The sequence below is a fragment of the Schistocerca serialis genome, chromosome 6 (assembly GCF_023864345.2).
Source record: "Schistocerca serialis cubense isolate TAMUIC-IGC-003099 chromosome 6, iqSchSeri2.2, whole genome shotgun sequence".
NCBI lineage: Eukaryota > Metazoa > Arthropoda > Insecta > Orthoptera > Acrididae > Schistocerca > Schistocerca serialis.
This window is the reverse complement of record NC_064643.1, coordinates 413633316-413656929: the sequence shown is the minus strand read 5'-3', so window position 1 is coordinate 413656929 and position 23614 is coordinate 413633316. Positions and strand designations below refer to the sequence as shown.

At 39.9% G+C, this 23614-nt stretch overlaps 1 protein-coding gene across 1 annotated transcript in view; it reads right to left on the bottom strand.

The window, feature by feature from the left end:
* Positions 1 to 23614, bottom strand: part of LOC126484896 (dynein axonemal heavy chain 10) — a 1141797-nt gene that overhangs the window by 620346 nt on the left and 497837 nt on the right. Inside the window, exon 29 of the mRNA XM_050108495.1 lies at positions 17057 to 17314. Within this exon, the coding sequence (XP_049964452.1) occupies positions 17057 to 17314 (258 nt within the window). The remainder of the gene's footprint in view (positions 1 to 17056; positions 17315 to 23614) is intronic.

Here is a 23614-nt window from a genome sequence, read left to right as displayed (position 1 = left end):
ACCCACCTCTGGCCCTTATGCAAGCAGTTACTGAGATTGGTAGTGATTGAGAGTTGTTTGATGTCTTTCTGAGGAACATTGTGCCAAATCATGTCCAATTAGAGCATTAGATAATGAAAATCCTAAACTAACTGGATGGCCCTACCCATAGTGTTTCAAACATTATCAATTGGGGAGAGATCCAGCAATGTTTTTGGTCAAGGTAGGATTTGGCAAGCATGAAGACAAGCAGCAGAAATGCTTGCCCATGCAGGTATTATCTTGCTGAAATTTAAACCCAGGATAGCTTGCCATGAAGGGTAACAAAATAGGGAATAGAATATAGTTAACTTCTTGCTGTGCTGTAAGAGTGCCATGGATGACAACCAAAGGGGTCCTGTAGTGAAATGAAATGCCACGCCAGACCAACACTCCCGGTTGTCAGGCCATATGTTGGGCGACTGTCAGGTTGATATCCCATGTCTGTCCAGGGCATATCCAGACACGCCTTCAGTGGTCATTGGGCCTGTGGGCCTGGGACGCAAACTGAAGCAAGCTCATCACTGAAGACAATCCCAATCCAGACAATGAGGTTACAGTTTTAATGCGCCTGACACCACTGACACCATTGCAAACATACTTGTTGCTGTACAGTGGTCAATGATAGTCAGTGTAAGGGGTGCCATGAGCTCAGCCCCCTTTCTAATGGTCCTTGTGTTTACTGAAGCACCAGTTGTATGCTGGATCAATGATAATGATGAACTGTAGGTCTGAGTGCCTCTCTAATGATTGCTCAGTACCCATGTTATGTCACCTTTCTAGGTTAACTGCTTCCTTCTTGATGTTGTGTTTGGCCATGGTTCACTCATTCATGTCAAATTTGTTGAATAGTGCCATTGCTCCTATTCAAATGTTGAGCAGTTCACCAATTACTCTAATCAGCTTCTTTGAGCCCAACTTCACATCCTTTGTCAAATGCTGACACCTATGTATACTGGTCATGCACCTATCTGTGAGGCATAGTTACTGTCCAATTGAGTATACGGAGCAAATTTCCAAAGACTTTATGACCTTATATCATCATATCTCCTGTTTACCAGCCTTGCTGGCTTTATGGTGATAATTGTGCTGCTGCATCACACATTGATCCATAAGTAGGCAAAGTTTACAATTTTGCATTTTTCACTGATACAAGTATGTAACTCCTTCATGGTACATCACATTCCCTCACTCCCTCCCCCACTCTACATTAGAGTATATTTGAAAAGAGAGTTCAGCAATTGAATCTTTTCTTTGCTACCTCTCTGTTATCCTTGATTGTCTACACACTAACTTTAGTGTCACTGACGTTCTGTACATATGACTAGGAAGTTTTGGGTTGTGTGAGAAAATTTTTATAAGATTCAGCTGCAGTTATCATTTCGATGCTTTGTCCCACATCTGTTATGTAGTACTCATTCTTTCTTTACACTGTCTGTAACCCTTCCCTCCCATCATGAACTTTTCTACAAGGTACAGATCTATCTAGTGCTTGGTAAACTATTGTTTAGGACTTGAGGAACAGTTCTCTTACATTCTCCTGCCCAGTAGTAAGTGTTTTTGAGATTCTCTTTGAAGAATAACATGACTCCCTTTTTATCTTGCTTAAATAATATGTAAATCTAACTACGTGCTTTAGCTGCCCTTTATTCTTTATGTGTCATTTTTGCCACAACTCTCTCATGGTCAGTGATAGCATTTTCAGAGTTGATGTCCTCAAAGGGGTCAGATCTGTTTGTCACCACTGGATATTGAGTATTCCATCCTGGCTTATTACAATCAAGAGTGAGCTCCCAAATCAATTTTTCAAATAGTTTTCAGAGAAAGTGGTAGTATAATTTCACACGATGTGTGCCCACCACTTACAAAACTGTAATTATTTCAGTCAGTTGTTTCTCCAGTATCATTGCATAACACATTTATTAGTGAGTGGATGTTTTCTTTAAATTTTATGCTTACATCTAGAGGTGCATGTGTGTGGTGGTCAACAGAAGGACCCAATTGTAAGTTTATGTTCACCATCGATACTGAGTCTTGCCTAAACAGTTTTGCATGCAACTCAAATTTCTGTCTTGTTGGATTTGTGTTTCTTGTCTGGTCTGCTGTGACATATACATCATCTCTATTTCCTCTTAGCCTACCCGTTCAATATACACCCAGATTTAACCTAAAAACTTCAATGCTGTTAATTTAGGGTTTTGGCCAGATGTCTGTACTTGGTATTATATTAGTCCCAGTGTTTCTTATGAATGCTTCACACTCTGGAACTTTGTTGCAAATGCTTCAGCAGTTGATGACTAGTATTTTAAGAGTTTTATTTTTGAAGCCCATTTCTCTGGGTTTTACTCTAATACTCCAGGATCTCCTACAGTTGTCATTATCTGGAATGTTTGGAGATTTGTCTAAGCCATGTAGTGCACATCTGATCCATGTAGCAGCACCCGACAGTTCTTAAACCTATTGCAAAAGCCCATGAAGTCACAGTCTAAATTGTCGCAAAACTTTCAAAGTGTCTTTTTCAATCAGTCTGCAAGGCTCAGAACCTGAGGACCATAATCAGTTCTGGGGATAAATCTGCAGACTGTGTATTCCTCTGATCTCCTCAGTCATCTATACCACTTTCTGGAATGAACCAAGTATGACCTTAGGGCCCAGACAACAAGCACTGCTGGTCCAAATGTGCACCTGCAGTTGGTTGCATCCTGTTTCCTCAATGTTCAGCAGAACACCCTCTTCAACATATTGAATGAGGCCTCCAGGTGTACAAGCTGAGTGCAAAAGGTGATGCTACTTATGCCTTCAGCCATTTTCCTAAAGGGTACAATTATTCATCATATATTTTAACTGCTGATTATTAACAGACCCTTACCCATTGCGTTGTTTCTCCCTCATGTGGGACACGGCAGACATCCCAGCAGGTGAAGTATGTCTCCCTGGCTCAGTTTCAGTTTCAGTGGAAGACAGCACTTAAAACTTATTGGAAAAGGGATGGGTGATAAGTTGTCCTTGGTCCCTGCTACATCATACAGGGGCCTTAGATCTACCACTGTGTGTCACACCCACGTGAATCAGCATTGATAGATGTTGTACTTCCTGTAGAGGAGACAGTGTCTATGGAACAGAGTAGTGCATGAGATACCTTTGCTATCTCTAGTAAATGAATCAGGTAGTCTACCCATTACACCCATTTGAAGATGCTCCCAGTTACTTGACAGTAATCTGAGCAATTTCCAGCTGATTACAAACCTCAGTTAACATGATTTCTGCCCAAGAACAGTATTCGCAATGGAGAAGCAGTCTAACATGTTAAATTTAAGTATGAGTGATCACAGATTTTTTCTGTACTAATGTTTAGAGAAACAGCCACAGCATTCTCAAACCATTATGTATAAAATAAAGTTCATCTGAATACTAAACAAATGACTTTAAATGAGGGTCACTAATTCTGTTTTAATTTCATGATCTGTTATGCAGCAAGGAATTCATTTCCCGTTAAGATTTGAAACTACAACGGGCAAAACAGTGGTTTGTGTTATAACAAGTGAAAAACCTGGACAGCATAAACGATAATGCTGTGTCTTGAACTTTTGTTGAGGTTCATTTCAAAACATAAACAACAATGTTAAAAACATTGTCAATATATAACAAATGTTGACAATTTACACGACCTTAGACATGGAAACCTAATGGAACACAATGCAGCAGTTACAGTAAGTGCAAACCCAATGTTACACTGCAGTAGTTGATTTTCTAGGAGATAAGTCTCTTTGTGCTCACAAAAATTCAACCATTGACTTAGAATAAACACATCAGCAACTGGAAAAAGTGGAAATGTTGCACTAATTGCATAAGTAACTACAATGCAATGAGGATAAATGACTTTTACAAGATATTGCATCATATTTTGAAGAACACACAACTGTAGCACTAAGTTTACTACAAGATATTTTATGCACAAAACTCACAAACATCCAAACATACGTAAAAATATATCTTTCATCAGGTAAATACAGCTTAAATTAGGGAGCAAGGTGGATACTTCCTCAGAAATTTGTTGAAAGCATAAATGCAACTAAAAAATGAAAATATAATACGAATTTTGTGTGGCACTTGTAAATATATGAAAATCTGAATTTTGTTATAAGGCACACAAGCTTGACTCAATAATAATAATAATAATAATAATAATAAAACCATTGGAATTTCGATTGTGAATTAGGCCTGTCTTGTAAACACGGAGCTTATTTATGTCACTAAGCACTGGAAATACATGGATTTTTTACTTAGCCAAATTTGTGACATCTCCTACACTAGTGTTGTACTGCCTCAAGAATTTCGGTGTGAATTCTAGAAACAATTGGCCTTCAACTGTATTGAGCACCCGATATTTTAAGTAGAAGTGCGAGAGAGTGAGAACATTTCTATCGATCCACTTATTTCTATGTGCAGGTCAGAAGTTTGTTATTAGAAGACTGTAAGAAGGGCGAGTCACTGATGATGACAGGTATTTGGCGCCAGTGCCACAGAAGACATGATGAAAACTCAGGGAATAATTATGTAATATTCTTTGATGTGTTAGTGTCTGTGGTGCTTGTAAAAAAGACTAATGAACAATTGAATATAGATTTCTATGCACATTCATGTATTGGAATCGCTTGATATTAGAGACTTTTATTTATTTATTTATTTTTTTCACACCTTAGCTCTGCATGAGGCAGGCCGCATGTGATGTCCATAAATTATTGGATTGTTACTATGATACTGAACTTGTGTTTTATCAAGTCTGATGTTTTAAGACACCAGTTGGGTTGCCAGAGTTTACTTACTTATGTGAAAAAGAGTAAATTTTGCTTTGTGTTGAGAGATGAAAATATACCAATAATGAATTGAAAGTGTTCCACGAGTACAAAAATCATTTCAAGAATAGAGAAGTAGCTTAGTAAATTCCTGTAATCAGCTACAGACTTTGGAGAAGAAGCTTTAGGGAGATCGACATAGCTGATTATCCAGAGAAGAGAATCGGCAGCACACAATACGTAAGTAAATTGTGAGAGACATGTGAGTCTTGCACCTCAGTACCACACTGTCTTGTGTCATCCGAAAAATGTTAGAACACAGCGACCGTGACAGGACCCAAAGAAAACAGCTATTTAAAGACAGAAACGAAAACAAGGCCTAACAAGATATGAGAATTGTTTCCAGTAATCGTATGGAGTCCAATAAACCGATGGAAGAAAGTTGTGAGTGCAATGCGGTAAAAGATGTGAGAAAGTAATAGTGGAGAAAACTGGAGAGAAGACCTCAACTTTTTGACTAAGAAGATTGGGAGTGGAGAGTAAGCCGTCTTCACACACATACATCGTGCCGACGCCAACGCAGTAAGGCCGGTATTACACTATCAAATTTCTTTGTCAAAGATTTGATCAAAGATGTGATCCAATATTCCTTCCAATATATTTGACAAAGATCTTTGACGTAGCGCTAGAAGGGGTATTACACTGTCATCAAATTTTTCGTCAAAGTTCAAGATGGCTGACAACAACTTGTTATTTAACCGCAGCAGTTCTACGTACTCCAATTTCATTGTGTGCACATGCGGAAAAGAAGTGTGGTGGGGGGGGTGGGGGGGGGTGGGGGGGGGGGGGGGAATGGAACCATACATACGAGGTTGACAGTCTTAAAAGTCCTGGGATTACAACTTGATAATAAATTCAGTTGGGAGGAGCACACCACAGAACTGCAGAAAGGCCTTAACAAATCTGTATTTGCAATTCGAGTGTTAGAAGACATAGGCAACATAAAATTGAAAAAGCTTGCATACTTTCATTCCATAATGTCATATGGGATAATATTTTGGGGGTAAATCTTGAAGTCAAACAAAAGTTTTCAAGGTCCAAAATCGTGTAATACGTATTATTTGTGGAGTAAATTCATGGACCTCCTGCAGAAACCTCTTCAAAGAACTGGGTATACTAACTACTGCCTCTCAGTATATTTACTTCTTAATGAAATTTGTCGTAAATAATATATCTCTTTTTCCAACAAACAACTCAGTTCATACATACAATACCAGGAACAAAAATGATCTGCACAAGGACTTAAAAGCACTTACTTTCGTTCAAAAAGGGGTCCACTACTCAGGAAAACTCATCTTCAATAATTTGCCAGCAAACATAAAAAATTTAGTTAGAAATAAAGATCAGTTTAAAAGGAGCCTGAAAGACTTACTACTGGCCAACTCCTTCTACTCCATTGGCGAAATTTTTAATAGAAACAAATGATATATTGTATTTATTCATACTATTAGTATTGCTATTTCAGCTTAAAAAAATCGACATGTTCCACATCCACGAGGATCTCCTCAGCACGGATCTATGGAACGAAAAAACTAATCTAATCTGGGTGAAGCCGTGGGTTTTACGACGACATGATAAAAGCATTCAACAAGACTTGTTACGTGAGCTTACAGTGGAAGACGTCAAGTTGTACATCAATTACTTAAGAATGGATGAGCATACATTTCTGTATGTGCTCAATGAAGTGTATCCTCATATCACAAAGCACAATATTCACTTAAGAACTGCTACATCTTCAGAAGACAGGCTCACTATAACACTCCGATTCCTTGCTACAGGAGAGGGTTATGTTAGGTTAGGTTAGGTCAGGTCAGGTTAGGTCTCCAATCTTCTTAATCTATTTTTGTATTCAGGGTGCCTCACGTTGTAAAGCGCCTCATCAGCTTCAGACATCTCTATTAATTTTGTAGTTATTGGCACACATCAATTGTATTTACCGGCAATGGTTATAAAAACACTACAGACGACAGAACGCTGCAGCGATGCTAGCGCTCCATGTGGTAACATGTCACATTGCAGTGAACAGCAGACAAGCGGTTTCTTTGATCAAATATACAGCGAGGCCCTAGATTTGATCAAATATTGGATGACATTTGACAAAGTCCCTATTACACTATCAAATATCTTTGACAAAGTTATTGGACAAAGATATTGGACAAAGAAATCTGATAGTGTAATACCGGCCTAACCAGCCACCGACGCAGACTGCACCAGCTGCTGCTCACCGGTGCTGACTCCTAGTCCACTCACCGCTGATGAGGCTGAAACCAACATTCAACGTCACTGGTGCCAGTGTTGTTCACCTGCACTGATTACACATTTGCTCACCAAGGCAGCTAGAACTCTATGCCGGGTGAGTGAAAACCAATAATTATTTGGTAAAAGTTGAGGGGACGGTTGAATGATAAACTGTTATTATAATTATTCTACTCAAGTGGTGAATTTTCTTTTAGATGATTACTAGGTCTAAGATCAATAAAATTATGGATCAAGAACAGTGACAAACTTCAGGACCAGCCATGGCCATGACAGTGAACAGGGACATGCCAGACTCGACTGAAGTGGCAAATTTAATCAAAGGACTAAGTCTAAAGTTAGACTCAGTAAATACTCATTCAAATGCTAGATTAGATGACCAAAGTGCTAAGTTGGATGACCAGAAGGCCGATTCAGCCACTCTAAGTGAAAAATTAGATGCTCAAAATGAAACCTTGAACAGTCAAGCAGCAAATGTAGTTTGATTAAAGACTGAATTTGACTCTTTAAATAATAAAGGTAGAAACTCTGAAGTTAGATTTAAAGAGTGAAATCACTATTTCTTTGAATACTCTTGTAAATCAACTGTTCACTGATTTTAATCAGAGACAGAATGAAACTTTAAATATTCAAATGACAAATATAGGTTTGTTGCCTGTCAAAACAGACACACAAAGCAAAGAATCTAGTAATCGATGCGATGGCGTAGTTACTTTGGAGACTGAAAGTGATATCAAATATAATAATAAAGAACCTGATCTTAATGAAAAATTAGATTCTTGTGAAAATGTGTGTAATGTTAAATTTAATTCTGTAAGACAGGAAATGAATACTTCGAAGTGACCTAAGGAACTAATATCGATTATTCAATTGAAAATCCCAGGTGTTATAACACGCATTGCTAGTTCGTGAGTAAATAATGTAGGACGGAATATCAGGGAAAAATTAACCAACTTGGACATGATAAATGCAAGTAGTCTGGCTGAACCATTTGAGCTAATTATTGATCGAGAAATTTCCGAGAGTATAATCAAGGGATCACAAATTTAGCATTGGGGGGCAGCGTGGAGGGTAAAAATCGTAGGGGGAGACCAAGAGAGGAATACACTAAGCAGATTCAGAAGGATGTAGGTTACAGTAAGTACTGGGAGATGAAGAAGCTTGCACAGGATAGAGTAGCATGGAGAGCTGCATCAAACCAGTCTCAGGACTGAAGACCACAACAACAAAACAATCTCTGGATATGTTGTGACTGTTGCTTTTTCCAAACCTAATGATGCTAACAAGGTTATGGATGACTTGCGTGAAGAATTCAAACTTGTCCTTGACACAGTAGAAAATAAAATAACTTTACCTAATGTTGTGTTTCCTAGTAAAGTGGTGATTCTTCTGTCGTGGGGAGACTTTCACACAAAATTTAATGAGAATTACTGGTTTGCACTTGCTCAAGTGAGGTTAATGTCAGATCCATGGGATCTGGGCGGAGTCACATCTGTCTCCCAGGGACATTAATGTTCTGTGTTAATGGGCGGAGTGAGCACTGAATTCCCTTCAATTCTTCAACTAGTCTGTAATCTATTCCTCAATTCTTAAACTATCCTATAATGTTAGTAATTAGGAAACCGGATATGAGTACAAGATTGAGACCTATTTAAGAGAATCATGGATAAACAGTGATCTCTAAACATGGAATGAAACAAATAGAATATAGTACTAGTATAAAGATAATATCATGGTACTATTCAAGCAGAATGATATCTAGACAACATAAACTGAACAGAATATTTTATGTGTGTGTAAAATATAGTGTAAAGTGATTAGCTAAACATCTATTTGATTGTAGTGTATAATTTTCTATTTTTATAGAATATTTTATACCTTTTGTGAGATGTAATGTAAATGGGAGGGTATGTATCACTTTTGGAAGGGGTGGGTAGTGTAAGTACAAGCATGACTAACACTAATCACACACACCACCTCGCAGACAAGTGTAACTTATTCTTCACCATTTGCAGTTCCATAGATGTTGCTAAGATTTTTCTTCAAGGGCTTCGAAGGTGAAGGTGAGAATGTCCATTCTGTAGGAGACATTTAACATCATACCTCTTCCGGCCTCTCGGTCAAGTACGGGAGAAATAGGGATCCTGGGAAAGGGATTGGGAAGGGTTTTCCTGTCATTGGGGCTATCTTCTCTCTCTTCTTTGATCTTAGCAACCATTTCCACTTTTTCTTTCTTACTTCTCATCTGAGTACCAGTCTATCTTTCCCTCTTTCCATATGCAGATACTTCTATCGCTGAAGTCCTTATTTTCTGGGGGTTCCAATAACCTTCAACTTATTTCATATAAGTAGGCCAAAGTATCAGGATACACAAACACACATCTACATACACACAACAATATACTTTAACATCTGAGTAGATGCACATATTACATTGTTGATAAAGATATATGTACATCTGAGTAAATGCACATATAACATTTTTGATATGTGATGGTTCTACATAATTATTTTTTTGTTGCTCTCAAATATATATTTACATGTATATAAAGACAGGAGAATAACAGTCAATGCAAGTGCCATGTTAGTCCTTTGAGAAAAGGCAGAGTATCTACTGGGAGTTGGTAAATACAGGTAGACATAGCATCTACTTTGTGTGGGCGTGATACCTGTCTATATAGTAGGAGTGAGGAGTGAAAGAGGCTCTAAGGTATTAGGGGGAGTATTGGAAAGTAGAGTTATGGTGTAAAGTAGAGTTGTAATTTTACCAGAGAATATTTAAGAATAGTATTCACAAAGATGTATGCCAGGGCAATGAACCAGGAGGTCTACTCAAGAAGGATATGGAGGGCACACTCGGCATTTATTGAATGAGAAAAAGGGTAGATAGGCAGACCTATGAAAGGCTGACCTACACTGCGCAGACAGGGGCACCAAGAAGAGGACTGACCTGTACCACAGGACAGGAATAAGAAAGGGGTACACCTACCAAAACGGAAGGAGAAAAGGTACTCCTGGGATCAACCCATGTAAGATATAGGTACTGTTCCTGAAGGGAAAAAGGGCAGTATCGTGACAGAAGCTACATGTTTAAAGGGATGAGTCTGGTAGGTTCGAGTTCTATGCAGCACTAGCATTTTTAAGTTTTAGATTTACAAGTGTCAGGAGAAGGGATCACTTTTATTCTACCCAGAATTCCTCCAGATTACAATAAACAATGAATAAGTACATACTTAGGAAAAGTAGTACGTAAAGTAAGAACAAAGCTGTAGAGTATTCATGAGTTACGTACACCTGTAATTTACGATTGGAAGAGGAATAGAAAACAAAAATTTGGTACTCATGAATTTTTGGAGATTGAAAACAATCAACTCCAAAATGGAATGAAAGGCTTAGGTTTTATAATTGCGGTAAAATATGCACGGTTATTAGTAGAAGGAGATGTACTGTTAAAAGATAAAGAATTATCTTGTGAGATATTACTGTACTCAGCTCGCCCTATTTGCCCAAGAAATTCACAGTGCCGTAGACACTGGCGAGCAGATTGATGCCGTATTCCTGGACTTCAGGAAGGCATTTGATACGGTTCCGCACTTACGTTTAGTGAAAAAAATACGAGCTTACGGAATATCGGACCAGGTTTGTGATTGGATTCAGGATTTCCTAGAAGAAAGAACACAACATGTCATTCTTAACGGTTCAAAATCTGCAGATGTAGAGGTAATTTCGGGAGTACCGCAGGGAAGCGTGATAGGACCTTTATTGTTTACAATATACATAAATGACTTAGTTGACAACATCGGTAGCTCCGTGAGGCTATTTGCAGATGACACGGTTGTCTACAAGAAAGTAGCAACATCAGAAGACTCGTACGTACTCCAGGAGGACCTGCAGAGGATTAATGCATGGTGCGACAGCTGGCAGCTTTCCCTAAACGTAGATAAATGTAATATAATGCGCATACATAGGGGCAGAAATCCATTCCAGTACGATTATGCCATAGGTGGTAAATCATTGGAAGCGGTAACGACCGTAAAATACTTAGGAGTTACTATCCGGAGCGATCTGAAGTGGAATGATCACATAAAACAAATAGTGGGAAAAGCAGGCACCAGGTTGAGATTCATAGGAAGAATTCTAAGAAAATGTGACTCATCGACGAAAGAAGTAGCTTACAAAACGCTTGTTCGTCCGATTCTTGAGTATTGCTCATCAGTATGGGACCCTTACCAGGTTGGATTAATAGAAGAGATAGACATGATCCAGCGAAAAGCAGCGCGATTCGTCATGAGGACATTTAGTCAGCGCGAGAGCGTTACGGAGATGCTGAACAAGCTCCAGTGGCGGACACTTCAAGAAAGGCGTTACGCAATACGGAGAGGTTTATTATCGAAATTACGAGAGAGCACATTCCGGGAAGAGATGGGCAACATATTACTACCGCCCACATATATCTCGCGTAATGATCACAACGAAAAGATCCGAGAAATTAGAGCAAATACGGAGACTTACAAGCAGTCGTTCTTCCCACGCACAATTCGTGAATGGAACAGGGAAGGGGGATCAGATAGTGGTACAATAAGTACCCTCCGCCACACACCGTAAGGTGGCTCGCGGAGTATAGATGTAGATGTAGATGTAATGAATCTACACCTACATCTACATTTATACTCTGCAAGCCACCCAACGGTGCATGGCGAAGGGCACCTTATGTGCCATTGTCATTACCTCCCTTTCCTGTTCCATTCGGGTATGGTTCGCAGGAAGAATGACTGCCTGAAAGCCTCCATGCACACTCGAATCTCTCTAATTTTACATTTGTGATCTCCTCAGGAGGTATAAGTAGGGGGAAGCAATATATTCGATACCTCATCAAGAAACGCATCGTCTCGAAACCTGGACAGCAAGCTACACCGTAATCCAGAGCGCCTCTCTTGCAGAGTCTGCCACTTGAGTTTGCTAAACATCTCTGTAACACTATCACGCTTACCAAATAACCCTGTGACGAAATGCGCCGCTCTTCTTTGGATCTTCTCTATCTCCTCTGTCAACCCGACCTGGTACGGACCCGACACTGATGAGCAATACTCAAGTGTAGGTTGAACGAGTGTTTTGTAAGCCACCTCCTTTGTTCTAAGGACTCTCCCAACGAATCTCAACCTGGCACCCACCTTACCAACAATTACTTTTATATGATCGTTGCACTTCACATTGTTCCATACTTATACTCCCAGATATTTTACAGAAGTGTTTGTTCTGCTATCATATAATCTACATCTACATCTACATGATTACTATGCAATTCACATTTAAGTGCTTGGCAGAGTGTTCATCGGACCACAATCATATTATCTCCCTACCATTCCACTCCCGAACAGCGCACGGGAAAAATGAACACCTAAACCTTTCTGTTCGAGCTCTGATTTCTCTTATTTTATTTTGATGATCATTCCTACCTGTGTAGATTGGGCTCAACAAAATATTTTTGCATACGGAAGAGAAAGTTGGTGACTGAAATTTCGTAAATAGATCTCGCCGCGACGAAAAACGTCCTTGCTTTAATGACTTCCATCCCAACTCGCGTATCATATCTGCCACACTCTCTCCCCTATTATGTCATAATACCAAATGAGCTGCCCTTTTTTGCACCCTTTCGATGTCCTCCGTCAATCCCACCTGGTAAGTATCCCACACTGTGCAGCAATATTCTAACACAGGACGAACGAGAGTAGTGTAAGCTGTCTCTTTAGTGGACTTGTTGCATCTTCTAAGTGTCCTGCCAATGAAATGCAACCTTTGGCTCACCTTCCCCACAATATTATCTATGTGGTCTTTCCAACTGAAGTTGTTCGTAATTTTTACACCCAGGTACTTAGTAGAATTGACAGCCTTGAGAATTGTACTATTTATCGAGTAATCGAATTCCAATGGATTTCTTCTGGAACTCATGTAGATCACCTCACACTTTTCGTTATTTAGCGTCAACTGCCACCTGCCACACCATACAGCAATCTTTTCTAAATCGCTTTGCAACTGATACTGGTCTCCGAATGACCTTACTAGATGGTAAATTACAGCATCATCTGTGAACAACCTAAGAGAACTGCTCAGATTGTCACCCAGGTCATTTATATAGATCAGGAACAGCAGAGGTCCCAGGACGCTTCCCTGGGGAACACCTGATATCACTTCAGTTTTACTCGATAATCGTAAATAAAGGATCCTTCTTTCTATGTATTTGCAATACATTACAATTGTCTATGATAAGGGTCAGTTGCCACTCCCTGCACCAAGTGCCTATCTGCTGCAGATCTTCCTGCATTTCGTTGCAATTTTCTAATGCTGTAACTTCTCTGTATACTACAGCATCATCCACAAAAAGCCGCATGGAACTTCCGACACTATCTACTAGGTCATTTATATATATTGTGAAATGCAATGGTGCCATAACACTCCCCTGTGGCACGCCAGAAGTTACTTTGTCTGTAGACGTCTCTCCATTGAGAACAACGTGCTGTGTTCTGTTTGCTAAAAACTCTTAAATTCAGCTACACTTCTGGTCTGATATTCTGTAGGCTCTTACTTTATCAGGCAACATTGCGAAACTATATTGAATGCCTTCTGGAAGTCAAGGAAAATGGCATCTACCTGGAAGCCTGTATCTAATATTTTCTGGGTCTCATGAACAAATAAAGTGAGTTGGGTCTCACACGAGCGCTGTTTCCGGCATCCATGTTGATTCCTACAGAGTAGGTTCTGGGTTTCCAGAAACGACATGATACACAAGCAAAAAACATGTTCTAAAATTCTACAACAGATCAATGTCAGAGATATAGGCCTATAGTTTTGCGCATCTGCTCGATGATCCTTCTTGAAAACTGGAAATACCTCTTCTCTTTTCCAGTCACTTGGAACCTTCTGTTCATCTAGAGACTTGTAGTACCCAGCTGTCACAAGGGGGCAAGTTCTTTTGCATACTCTGTGTAGAATCGAATTGGTATCCCGTCAGGTCCAGTGGACTTTACCCTGTTGAGTGATTTCAGTTGATTTTCTATTCCTTGGACACTTATTTCGATGTCAGCCACATTTTCGTTTGTGTGAGGATTTAGAGAAGGAACTGCAGTGTGGTTTTTCTCTGTGAAACAGCTTTGGAGAAAGGTGTTTAGTATTTCAGCTTTGCGTGTTTCATCCTCTGTTTCAATGCCATTATCATCCTAGAGTGTCTGGATATGGTGTTTCGATCCACTTACTGATTTAATGTTAAGACCAGAACTTCCTAGGATTTTCTGTCAAGTCGGTACATAGAATTTTACTTTTGAATTCACTGAACGCTTCACACATAGCCCTCCTTACACTAACTTTGATATTGTTTAGCTTCTGTTTGTCTGAGAAATTTCACATATAGCCCTCCTTACGCTAACTTTGACATTGTTTAGCTTCTGATTGTCTGAGAGATTTTGGCTGCGTTTAAATTTGCAGTGAAGCTCTCTTTGCTTTTGCAGTAGTTTCCTAACTTTGTTGTTGAACCACGGTGGGTTTTTCCCGTCCTTCACAGTTTTACTCGGCGCGTACCTGTCTAAAACGCATTTTATGATTGCCTTGAACTTTTTCCATAAAAACTCAACATTGTCAGTGTCAGAACAGAAATTTTCATTTTGATCTGTTAGGTAGTCTGAAATCTGCCTCCTATTACTCTTGCTAAACAGATAAATCTTCCTCTCTTTTTTTATATTCCTATTTACTTCCATATTCAGGGATGCTCCAATGGCCTTTGATCACTGATTCCCTGTTCTGTGCATACAGAGTCGAAAAGTTCGGGTCTGTTTGTTATAAGTAGGTCCAAGATGTTATCTCCATGAGTCAATTCTCTATTTAATTGCTCAAGGTAATTTTTGGATAGTGCACTCAGTATAATGTCACTCGATGCTCTGACCCTACCACCTGTCCTAAACACCTGAGTGTCCCAGTCTATATCTGGTAAATTGAAATCCCCACCTAAGCCTATAACATGCTGAGGAAATTTATGTGAAATGTACTCCAGATTTTCTCTCAGTTGTTCTGTCACTAATGCTGCTGAAACAGGAGGTCAGTAAAAGGAGCCAATTATTAACCTAGCTTGGTTGTTGAGTATAACCTCCACCCATAATAATTCACAGGAACTATCTACTTCTGTTTCACTACAGGATAAACTACTACTAACAGCGACAAACATGCCACCACTGGTTGCATGCAATCTATCCTTTCTAAACACAGTCTGTGCCTTTGTAAAAATTTCAGCAGAAATTATCTCTGGCTTCAGCCAGCTTTCCATACCTATAACAATTTCAGCTTTGGTGCTTTCTGTCAGTGCTTGAAGTTCCGGTACTTTACCAATGCAGCTTTGACAGTTTACTATTACAATACCGATTGCTGCTTGGTCCCCACATTTCCGGACGATGCTCCACACACTTTGAGGCTGTTGCCCTTTCTGTAGTTGCTAGAGCCATCTAAGCTAAAAAACCGCCCAGTCCATGCCACACAACCCCTGCTACCGGTGTAGCCACCTGTTGTGTGTAGTGGACTCCTGACCCATCGAGCAGAACCCAAATCCCACCACCCTATGGCACAAGTCGAGGAATCTGCAGCCCACAAGGTCGCAGAACCATCTCAGCCTCCGATTCAGACCCTCCACTCAGCTCTGTACCAAAGGTCTGCAGTCAGTCCTGTCGATGATGCTGCGGATGGTGAGCTCTGCTTTCATCCTGCTAGCAAGACTGGCAGTCTTCACCAAATCAGATAGCCGCCGGAAGCCAGTGAGGATTTCCTCTGATCCATAGTGACACGCATCATTAGTGCCGACATGAGCAACCACCACAAGAAATTCGGTGTAAATTCTAGAAACACTTGGCCTTCAACCGTATCAAACACCCGATATTTTATGTACAAGTACGAGAGAGTGAGAACATTTCTATTGATCCACTTATTTCTATGTGCAGGTCAGAAGTTTTTTATTAGAAGACTGTAAGAAGGGCGAGTCACTGATGATGGCAGGTATTTGCCGCCAGTGCCACAGAAGACATGATGAAAACTCAGGGAATAATTATGTAATATTCTTTGATGTGTTAGTGTCTGTGGTGCTTGTGAAAAAGATAATGAACAATTAAATATAGATTTCTATGTACATTCATGTATTGGAATCGCTTGATATTAGAGACTTTTATTTATTTATTTATTTTTTTCACACCTTAGCTCTGCATGAGGCAGGCCGCATGTGATGTCCATAAATTATTGGATTATTACTATGATATTGAACTTGTGTTTTATCAAGTCTGATGTTTTAAGACACCAGTTGGCTTGTCAGAGTTTACTTACTTATGAGAAAAAGAGTAAATGTTGCTTTGTGTTGAAAGATGAAAATATACCAAGAATGAACTGAAAGAACTGAAAGAATCGGCTGCACACAATACGAGGAGTCAACTGCGAGAGACGTGTGAGTCTTCCACCTCAGAACCACACTGTCTAGTGTCATCTAAAAAACATTAGGGTGTGCTAAAGATGAACACTGTAGCAAAAGTTTATCCCAGCAAAATTCATGTAGCCTCAACAAACAGAGCCATTTTGTTTGCTGCACTAGTTTTGCTGAGATGCAATATCTTCTTGTATTGATCTTTTATATATTCATCATGTATACCATAGAGTAAGCTGCATGACATCCCCTAAACTTTTTCATTTACTTTAAAAGACATATAAAATACAAAATTTATGCAATAATATGTATTTAAATCCACCTAACTATTTAGTATTAACTGGTGCCAACAGTGCCATAAGCTAAGTTAGGAATGTCTTGGTAAAAAATGTGTTTGCAAACACTTACATAATTTAAATACTACATAAATATGACTAAAGACATTTTAAAGTAGTGTATGTATTAATTATTCATTCCATACCATATTCAGTGGTGTCTGTGGTATCATTGTCTTCAGAGGTGCAAATTGGTCATAACCAAATACTCCTTCATGTATAAACCGAAGTCCGTCAGGCACATACCGCTCAAATAATTCATTCAGAGCCAATTTTTGTTTTGCATCTGTCCTCATTGACAACCAGCGTGACCAGTATGGTTGGTAACCAAGATTTTTTGGATCCACATAAACCATACCAGCACGTGATACAGTTGCTGGGGATGCATACTGAAGATCTCCCACCTGTAATAATTCTCAAAAATGAAGAGTACGAATTGCAAAATTAGTAGTACATAATAATGCAATAACTAATACTTTCAATTTACAGTACATACATCAATAAAAATTCAATAAAATTTCACCTTATATGAACTTACTATTGACTCTCTCTGTGGTAACCCGTATATCTCTACAGATCTCAATAATCCAATGGAAAATTATGTTGTAACTTTTGCACCCATATCCAGCAGCAATAGGCATGAGTTTGCAGCTAATCTCACACCACTGATTGTGCTACTAGTGTGAGACCTTATCATGTCTCTAGAGCAAACGCTCTGGCTGTAGTTTGCAAATAAAGGAAGAAAGTAATACTTGGGTTTAACATCCCATCAAAGATAATGTCACCAGAGATGGAGAACAATCTGAAACTGGGGAAGAATGGTGAAGTACATCAGCTGTGCTCTTTCAAAGCAAAAATACTGTCAGCCACCTCAAGTGATTTTGGAATAACAAGGGTCACCTAAGCCAGATGGTTTGATTAGGATTTGAATCACTGTCCTCCAGTGTATGAGTCCAGTAACTTTCCACTATGTATTACCAGTCAGCCGCAAATGAGAAGGATAGCTCCACATCCTCCAGCATATGCCATGTTCATTTTAAATGGCATTGGGCTGTTCTTGCTGTGCTATTTTATCGAATCCTCACTACAGACTTGCCTACTCATTGGTTTCTAGTTAGTTACATGTTTCATTGATCAATCTCATGGTAACCATTATTATGTGGAATGTGTCAAGTGCATAAGAAATGCAGACATGAACCAAGGTTTTTTACTTTCTTTTTTTTTTAAAAAAAAAGAAAATAGCTTAAAATTTTTCTTACTTACCCCCTTCCTTTAAATGGCACAAAATGCATGTATTATACCTATATATTTATTTATTTTTAAAACTATTACTGCTGTCTGTCAGACATTTTATTAGCAATTATTCTGATTGCAGAGGTTGTTGAACCTAGTCACTTTGGAGATCCAAAATATGAATTTTCCAATTAAGATTCTCATCTATATGTACACCCAAAAACTTAGTATGCTCTACCCTAGTTACTGACTTCTGTTGGTGTGTTATATTTATTGAATGAACTGTATTCCTTGCAGTAGAAAATTGGAAGCACTGTGTTTCTTCAAAGTTCAGAGCAAGCCTATTCACAGATAACCAATCAATAACTTTTGTATAATATTCTATTGTAGTTCCTTTTACTGGATTAATAATGATGCTTGTATCATCAGCAAACAGTGTTAGTTTATTTTCTTGTTTCAGATAAGAAGGGAGGTCATTCACAGATATCAAGAATAGAAGGGGACCCATGATCGAACCCTGTGGAACACCTGATGTAATTTCACCCCAGTTAGATGAAGTAGGAAACTTCCTTAAATCACTCAAACTATATATATAAAAAAAAAACTTTTTGCTTCCCATTGTGTAGATATGACTTAAACCACTCATATGCTGTTCTATTTATAACATGGAATTGTAATTTCTGTAACATAACATCATTATTCACACAATCAAAGGCAAAGATGTCTTCAATGAATCTGAACCAGGTGAGGGGTTTAGGATTCTGGGTGTTTATGAAGGATTCCTCTAGATGGCCCATGAATAGGTTGGCATAGGATGGTGCCATGCAGGTACCCATAGCATTCCCCTCGTAACTCAGTACCACTCTGGACTGCAGCAACTGAATTACATTCTCTGCCAGGGTTTTGATTACCTCTCGTCGTACCCTGATATGAGACATGTCCTGCCCACTATCCTTCCCACCCCTCCCACAGTGTTATTCTGCCAGAGACAATACACTCATTCATCCTTACACAACCCCTGTTCCCAGTCCCTTACCTCATGGCTCATACCCCTGCAATAGACCTAGTTGCAAGACCTGTCCCATACATCCTCCCACCACCACCTACTCCAGTCTGGTCACTAACGTCACCTAACCCATCAAAGGCAGGGCTACCTGTGAAACCAGTCATGTGGTCTACAAGCTAAGCTGCAATCACTGTGCTGAAGTCTATGTAGGCATGACAACCAACAAGCTGTCTTTCCTCATGAATGACCACCGACAAACTGTAGCCAAGAAACATGTGGACCACATTGTTGCTGAACACTCTGCACAAGATGATACCCATTATTTCAATGACTGCTTCACAGCTTGTGCCATATGGATTCCTCCCACCAACACCAGCTTTTCTGAAGTGCGCAGGTAGGAACTTTCCCTGCAATACATCCTACATTCCCATAACCCTCCTGTCCTCAACCTTCGTTAGTCACTGTCCTCACCCACCCAGCCCCTTCCCTGTCCCCATTCCAGCACTACACAGCTGTCATTCCACCACCACACCTAGTTTTTCCTATTTATTTATTTTACTTTATTTTATTTTTTATTTATTTCTCTCTATTTCTCTCCTTTTCCACTACTCCCCTCTCCGCTGCCTGCCACCCAACCTGCAGTAGTTTCTAGTTATTCACTAAACAGCTTAATGGAGTATTAAATTTTTTAACTTCTAAAAGTAATTAAATCATACTAAGTGGAGATTTTATATTAAGTTTTCTGGAGGATAGTCACTCAAGATCCATACTAGAGTCTCTTATCGCTTCTTATAATCTCATTCACTTAGTACAGTTTCCAAGCAGGGTTATGGGTACCAGCAACACTGCTATTGATAACATTTTCATAGATACTACTACACTAGCAAATAATAGTATACATCCAAGATTTAATGGCCTTTCATATCATATTGCCCAGTTGCTTGCATTTAATATAGTGGGGTCTGATTCAACTTATAACAGGATGTGGGAAACTGTACAAATAATGAATGAAACAGGAATTGAAAGTATAAAAAACTGTTTGAGGAATACAGACTGGAAAGATGTGTACAATTCACCCAGGATAAATGAAAAATGACGGTCATTGGTCACATTGAAAACTGCTGGCCTTAGAAAGTAATCAAAGCAAATAGATTAAATGTTTCAAAACCTTGGATTACAAATGAAATAAAAGTATCTTGCAAAACAAAAATAAGACCGTACTTAATGCCAAGGGAAAATGATGACTACAGAGCTAAATCGCATTACAAATTATATTGTAAAATTCGAAACGAAGTAATTAGAACCTCTAAATGTATTCATTTTCAAGAAAAAAATAAATGCCTCTAATAACAAGATAAAAACTATATGGAACATAGTAAAAAGTGAAACACGAAAAACTAATCAGGCAAATGAGGAAGTTATGTTAAATGTAAATAATGTGTTGATCAGAGATACCTCCAAAATTGCAGACATTTTCAACAACTTTTTCCTTTCAGTAGCATACAACTAATATTTGCATAGTTCCTCAGAAGACAGCTTAAAATATTTAAAAAATGCATTTCCAGAGAAGTTTGACAAAATTCAACTATATCCTACTTGACCAAATGAGATTTTAAAATTTTAGCTCTCTTAAAAACAAATGTTTCAGTGGTTATGATGAAATCAGCACTACCATAGTTAAATGTTGATCTTCAGAACTTTGTGACATACTGAGTTACTTATGTAGGTTAGATTAGGTTAGTGGTTTTTAACGTCCCGTCGACAACGAGGTCATTAGAGACGGAGCACAAGCTCGGGTTAGGGAAGGATGGGGAAGGAAATCAGCTGTGCCCTTTCAAAGGAACCATCCCGGCATTTGCCTGAAACGATTTAGGGAAATCACAGAAAACCTAAATCAGGATGGCTGGAGACGGGATTGAACCGTGATCCTCCCGAATGCGAGTCCAGTGTGCTAACCACTGCGCCACCTCACTCAGTTTACTTAAGTAATGAATCCCTCCACAGTGGTACTTTTCGAGATAAGCTTAAATATGCTATTGTTAAAGCATTACACAAAATGGGAGACAAATCATCAGTGGGAAACTTCCATCCCATTTCATTATTGGTAATATTTTCAAAAGTGTTTGAAAGGGTTATGTACAATAGACTTTATAAACACCTAGTACAGAAAAATATTCCCAATCACAATCAGTTTGGATTTTGGAAAGGATTGTCAGCTGATCAAGCTATATTCATGTTTACAGATGATATATTAGAATCAATAAATCAGAAGTTATTACCACTTGGAATATTCTGTGATTTGGCTAAAGCTTTTGATTGTGGTGATATCCTTATAAAAAAGTTAAAATATTATGGGATAACAGGAGCAGCAGGCTCATGGTTGTCATCCTAGCTTTTAATTGAAAAAAGTGTGTGTCTGTATCGGGCTTACCACATAACAATAGTCATTCAAAATACGAAACCATCAGACAAGGTGTGCCACAGGGCTCTATTTTAGGTCCCTTGTTGTTCCTATTATACACTCCTGGAAATGGAAAAAAGAACACATTGACACCGGTGTGTCAGACCCACCATACTTGCTCCGGACACTGCGAGAGGGCTGTACAAGCAATGATCACACGCACGGCACAGCGGACACACCAGGAACCGCGGTGTTGGCCGTTGAATGGCGCTAGCTGCGCAGCATTTGTGCACCACCGCCGTCAGTGTCAGCCAGTTTGCCGTGGCATACGGAGCTCCATTGCAGTCTTTAACACTGGTAGCATGCCGCGACAGCGTGGACGTGAACCGTATGTGCAGTTGACGGACTTTGAGCGAGGGCGTATAGTGGGCATGCGGGAGGCCGGGTGGACGTACCGCCGAGTTGCTCAACACGTGGGGCGTGAGGTCTCCACAGTACATCGATGTTGTTGCCAGTAGTCGGCGGAAGGTGCACGTGCCCGTCGACCTGGGACTGGACCGCAGCGACGCATGGATGCACGCCAAGACCGTAGGATCCTACGCAGTGCCGTAGGGGACCGCACCGCCACTTCCTAGCAAACTAGGGACACTGTAGCTCCTGGGGTATCGGCGAGGACCATTCGCAACCGTCTCCATGAAGCTGGGCTACGGTCCCGCACACCGTTAGGCCGTCTTCCGCTCACGCCCCAACATCGTGCAGCCCGCCTCCAGTGGTGTCGTGACAGGCGTGAATGGAGGGACGAATGGAGACGTGTCGCCTTCAGCGATGAGAGTCGCTTCTGCCTTGGTGCCAATGATGGTCGTATGCATGTTTGGCGCCGTGCAGGTGAGCGCCACAATCAGCACTGCATACGACCGAGGCACACAGGGCCAACACCCGGCATCACGGTGTGGGGAGCGATCTCCTACACTGGCCGTACACCACTGGTGGTCGTCGAGGGGACACTGAATAGTGCACGGTACATCCAAACCGTCATCGAACCCATCGTTCTACCATTCCTAGACCGGCAAGGGAACTTGCTGTTCCAACAGGACAATGCACGTCCGCATGTATCCCGTGCCACCCAACGTGCTCTAGAAGGTGTAAGTCAACTACCCTGGCCAGCAAGATCTCCGGATCTGTCCCCCATTGAGCATGTTTGGGACTGGATGAAGCGTCGTCTCATGCGGTCTGCACGTCCAGCACGAACGCTGGTCCAACTGAGGCGCCAGGTGGAAATGGCATGGCAAGCCGTTCCACAGGACTACATCGAGCATCTCTACGATCATCTCCATGGGAGAATAGCAGCCTGCATTGCTGCGAAAGGTGGATATACACTGTACTAGTGCCGACATTGTGCATGCTCTGTTGCCTGTGTCTATGTGCCTGTGGTTCTGTCAGTGTAATCATGTGATGTATCTGACCCCAGGAATGTGTCAATAAAGTTTCCCCTTCCTGGGACAATGAATTCACAGTGTTCTTATTTCAATTTCCAGGAGTGTATATTAATGACCTTCCATATGCAGTGTCACAAAATGCAAATTTTGTCTTATTTCCAGATGATACAAGTATTGGTATAAAAAACAGTACATGTGATCTCACTGAGCAATCAGCTAATGAAATATTTGTAAGTATCAATGGATGGTTCACAGCAAATGGATTGGTACTGAATTTTGACAAGACACAGTACATAAAGCTTAGTACCTCACAAAGAATACCTGACCCTATAAGTATAATGTATTCAAACAATGAAATTAAAGATTTTATATTGTATAAACAGATTGTAATAAAACGATGAAAGTGAGGTTTTTGTGCAAACATACGCTTTTTTAAATGTAACAATGCCTGCTGATGTTAAAAAAATAGTGGTTACGGAGAGAAATAATGTGAATTGTCCAGAGCTGAAGTGATTATCATTTAGCCACATCAGAATTTATATGCCCAGTAACGCGTGCAGGTATGGATGCATGTGTGTTAGTAAAATGTTGTGGCAGTTGAGGAACATTGATCCAATGTTACTTCCTT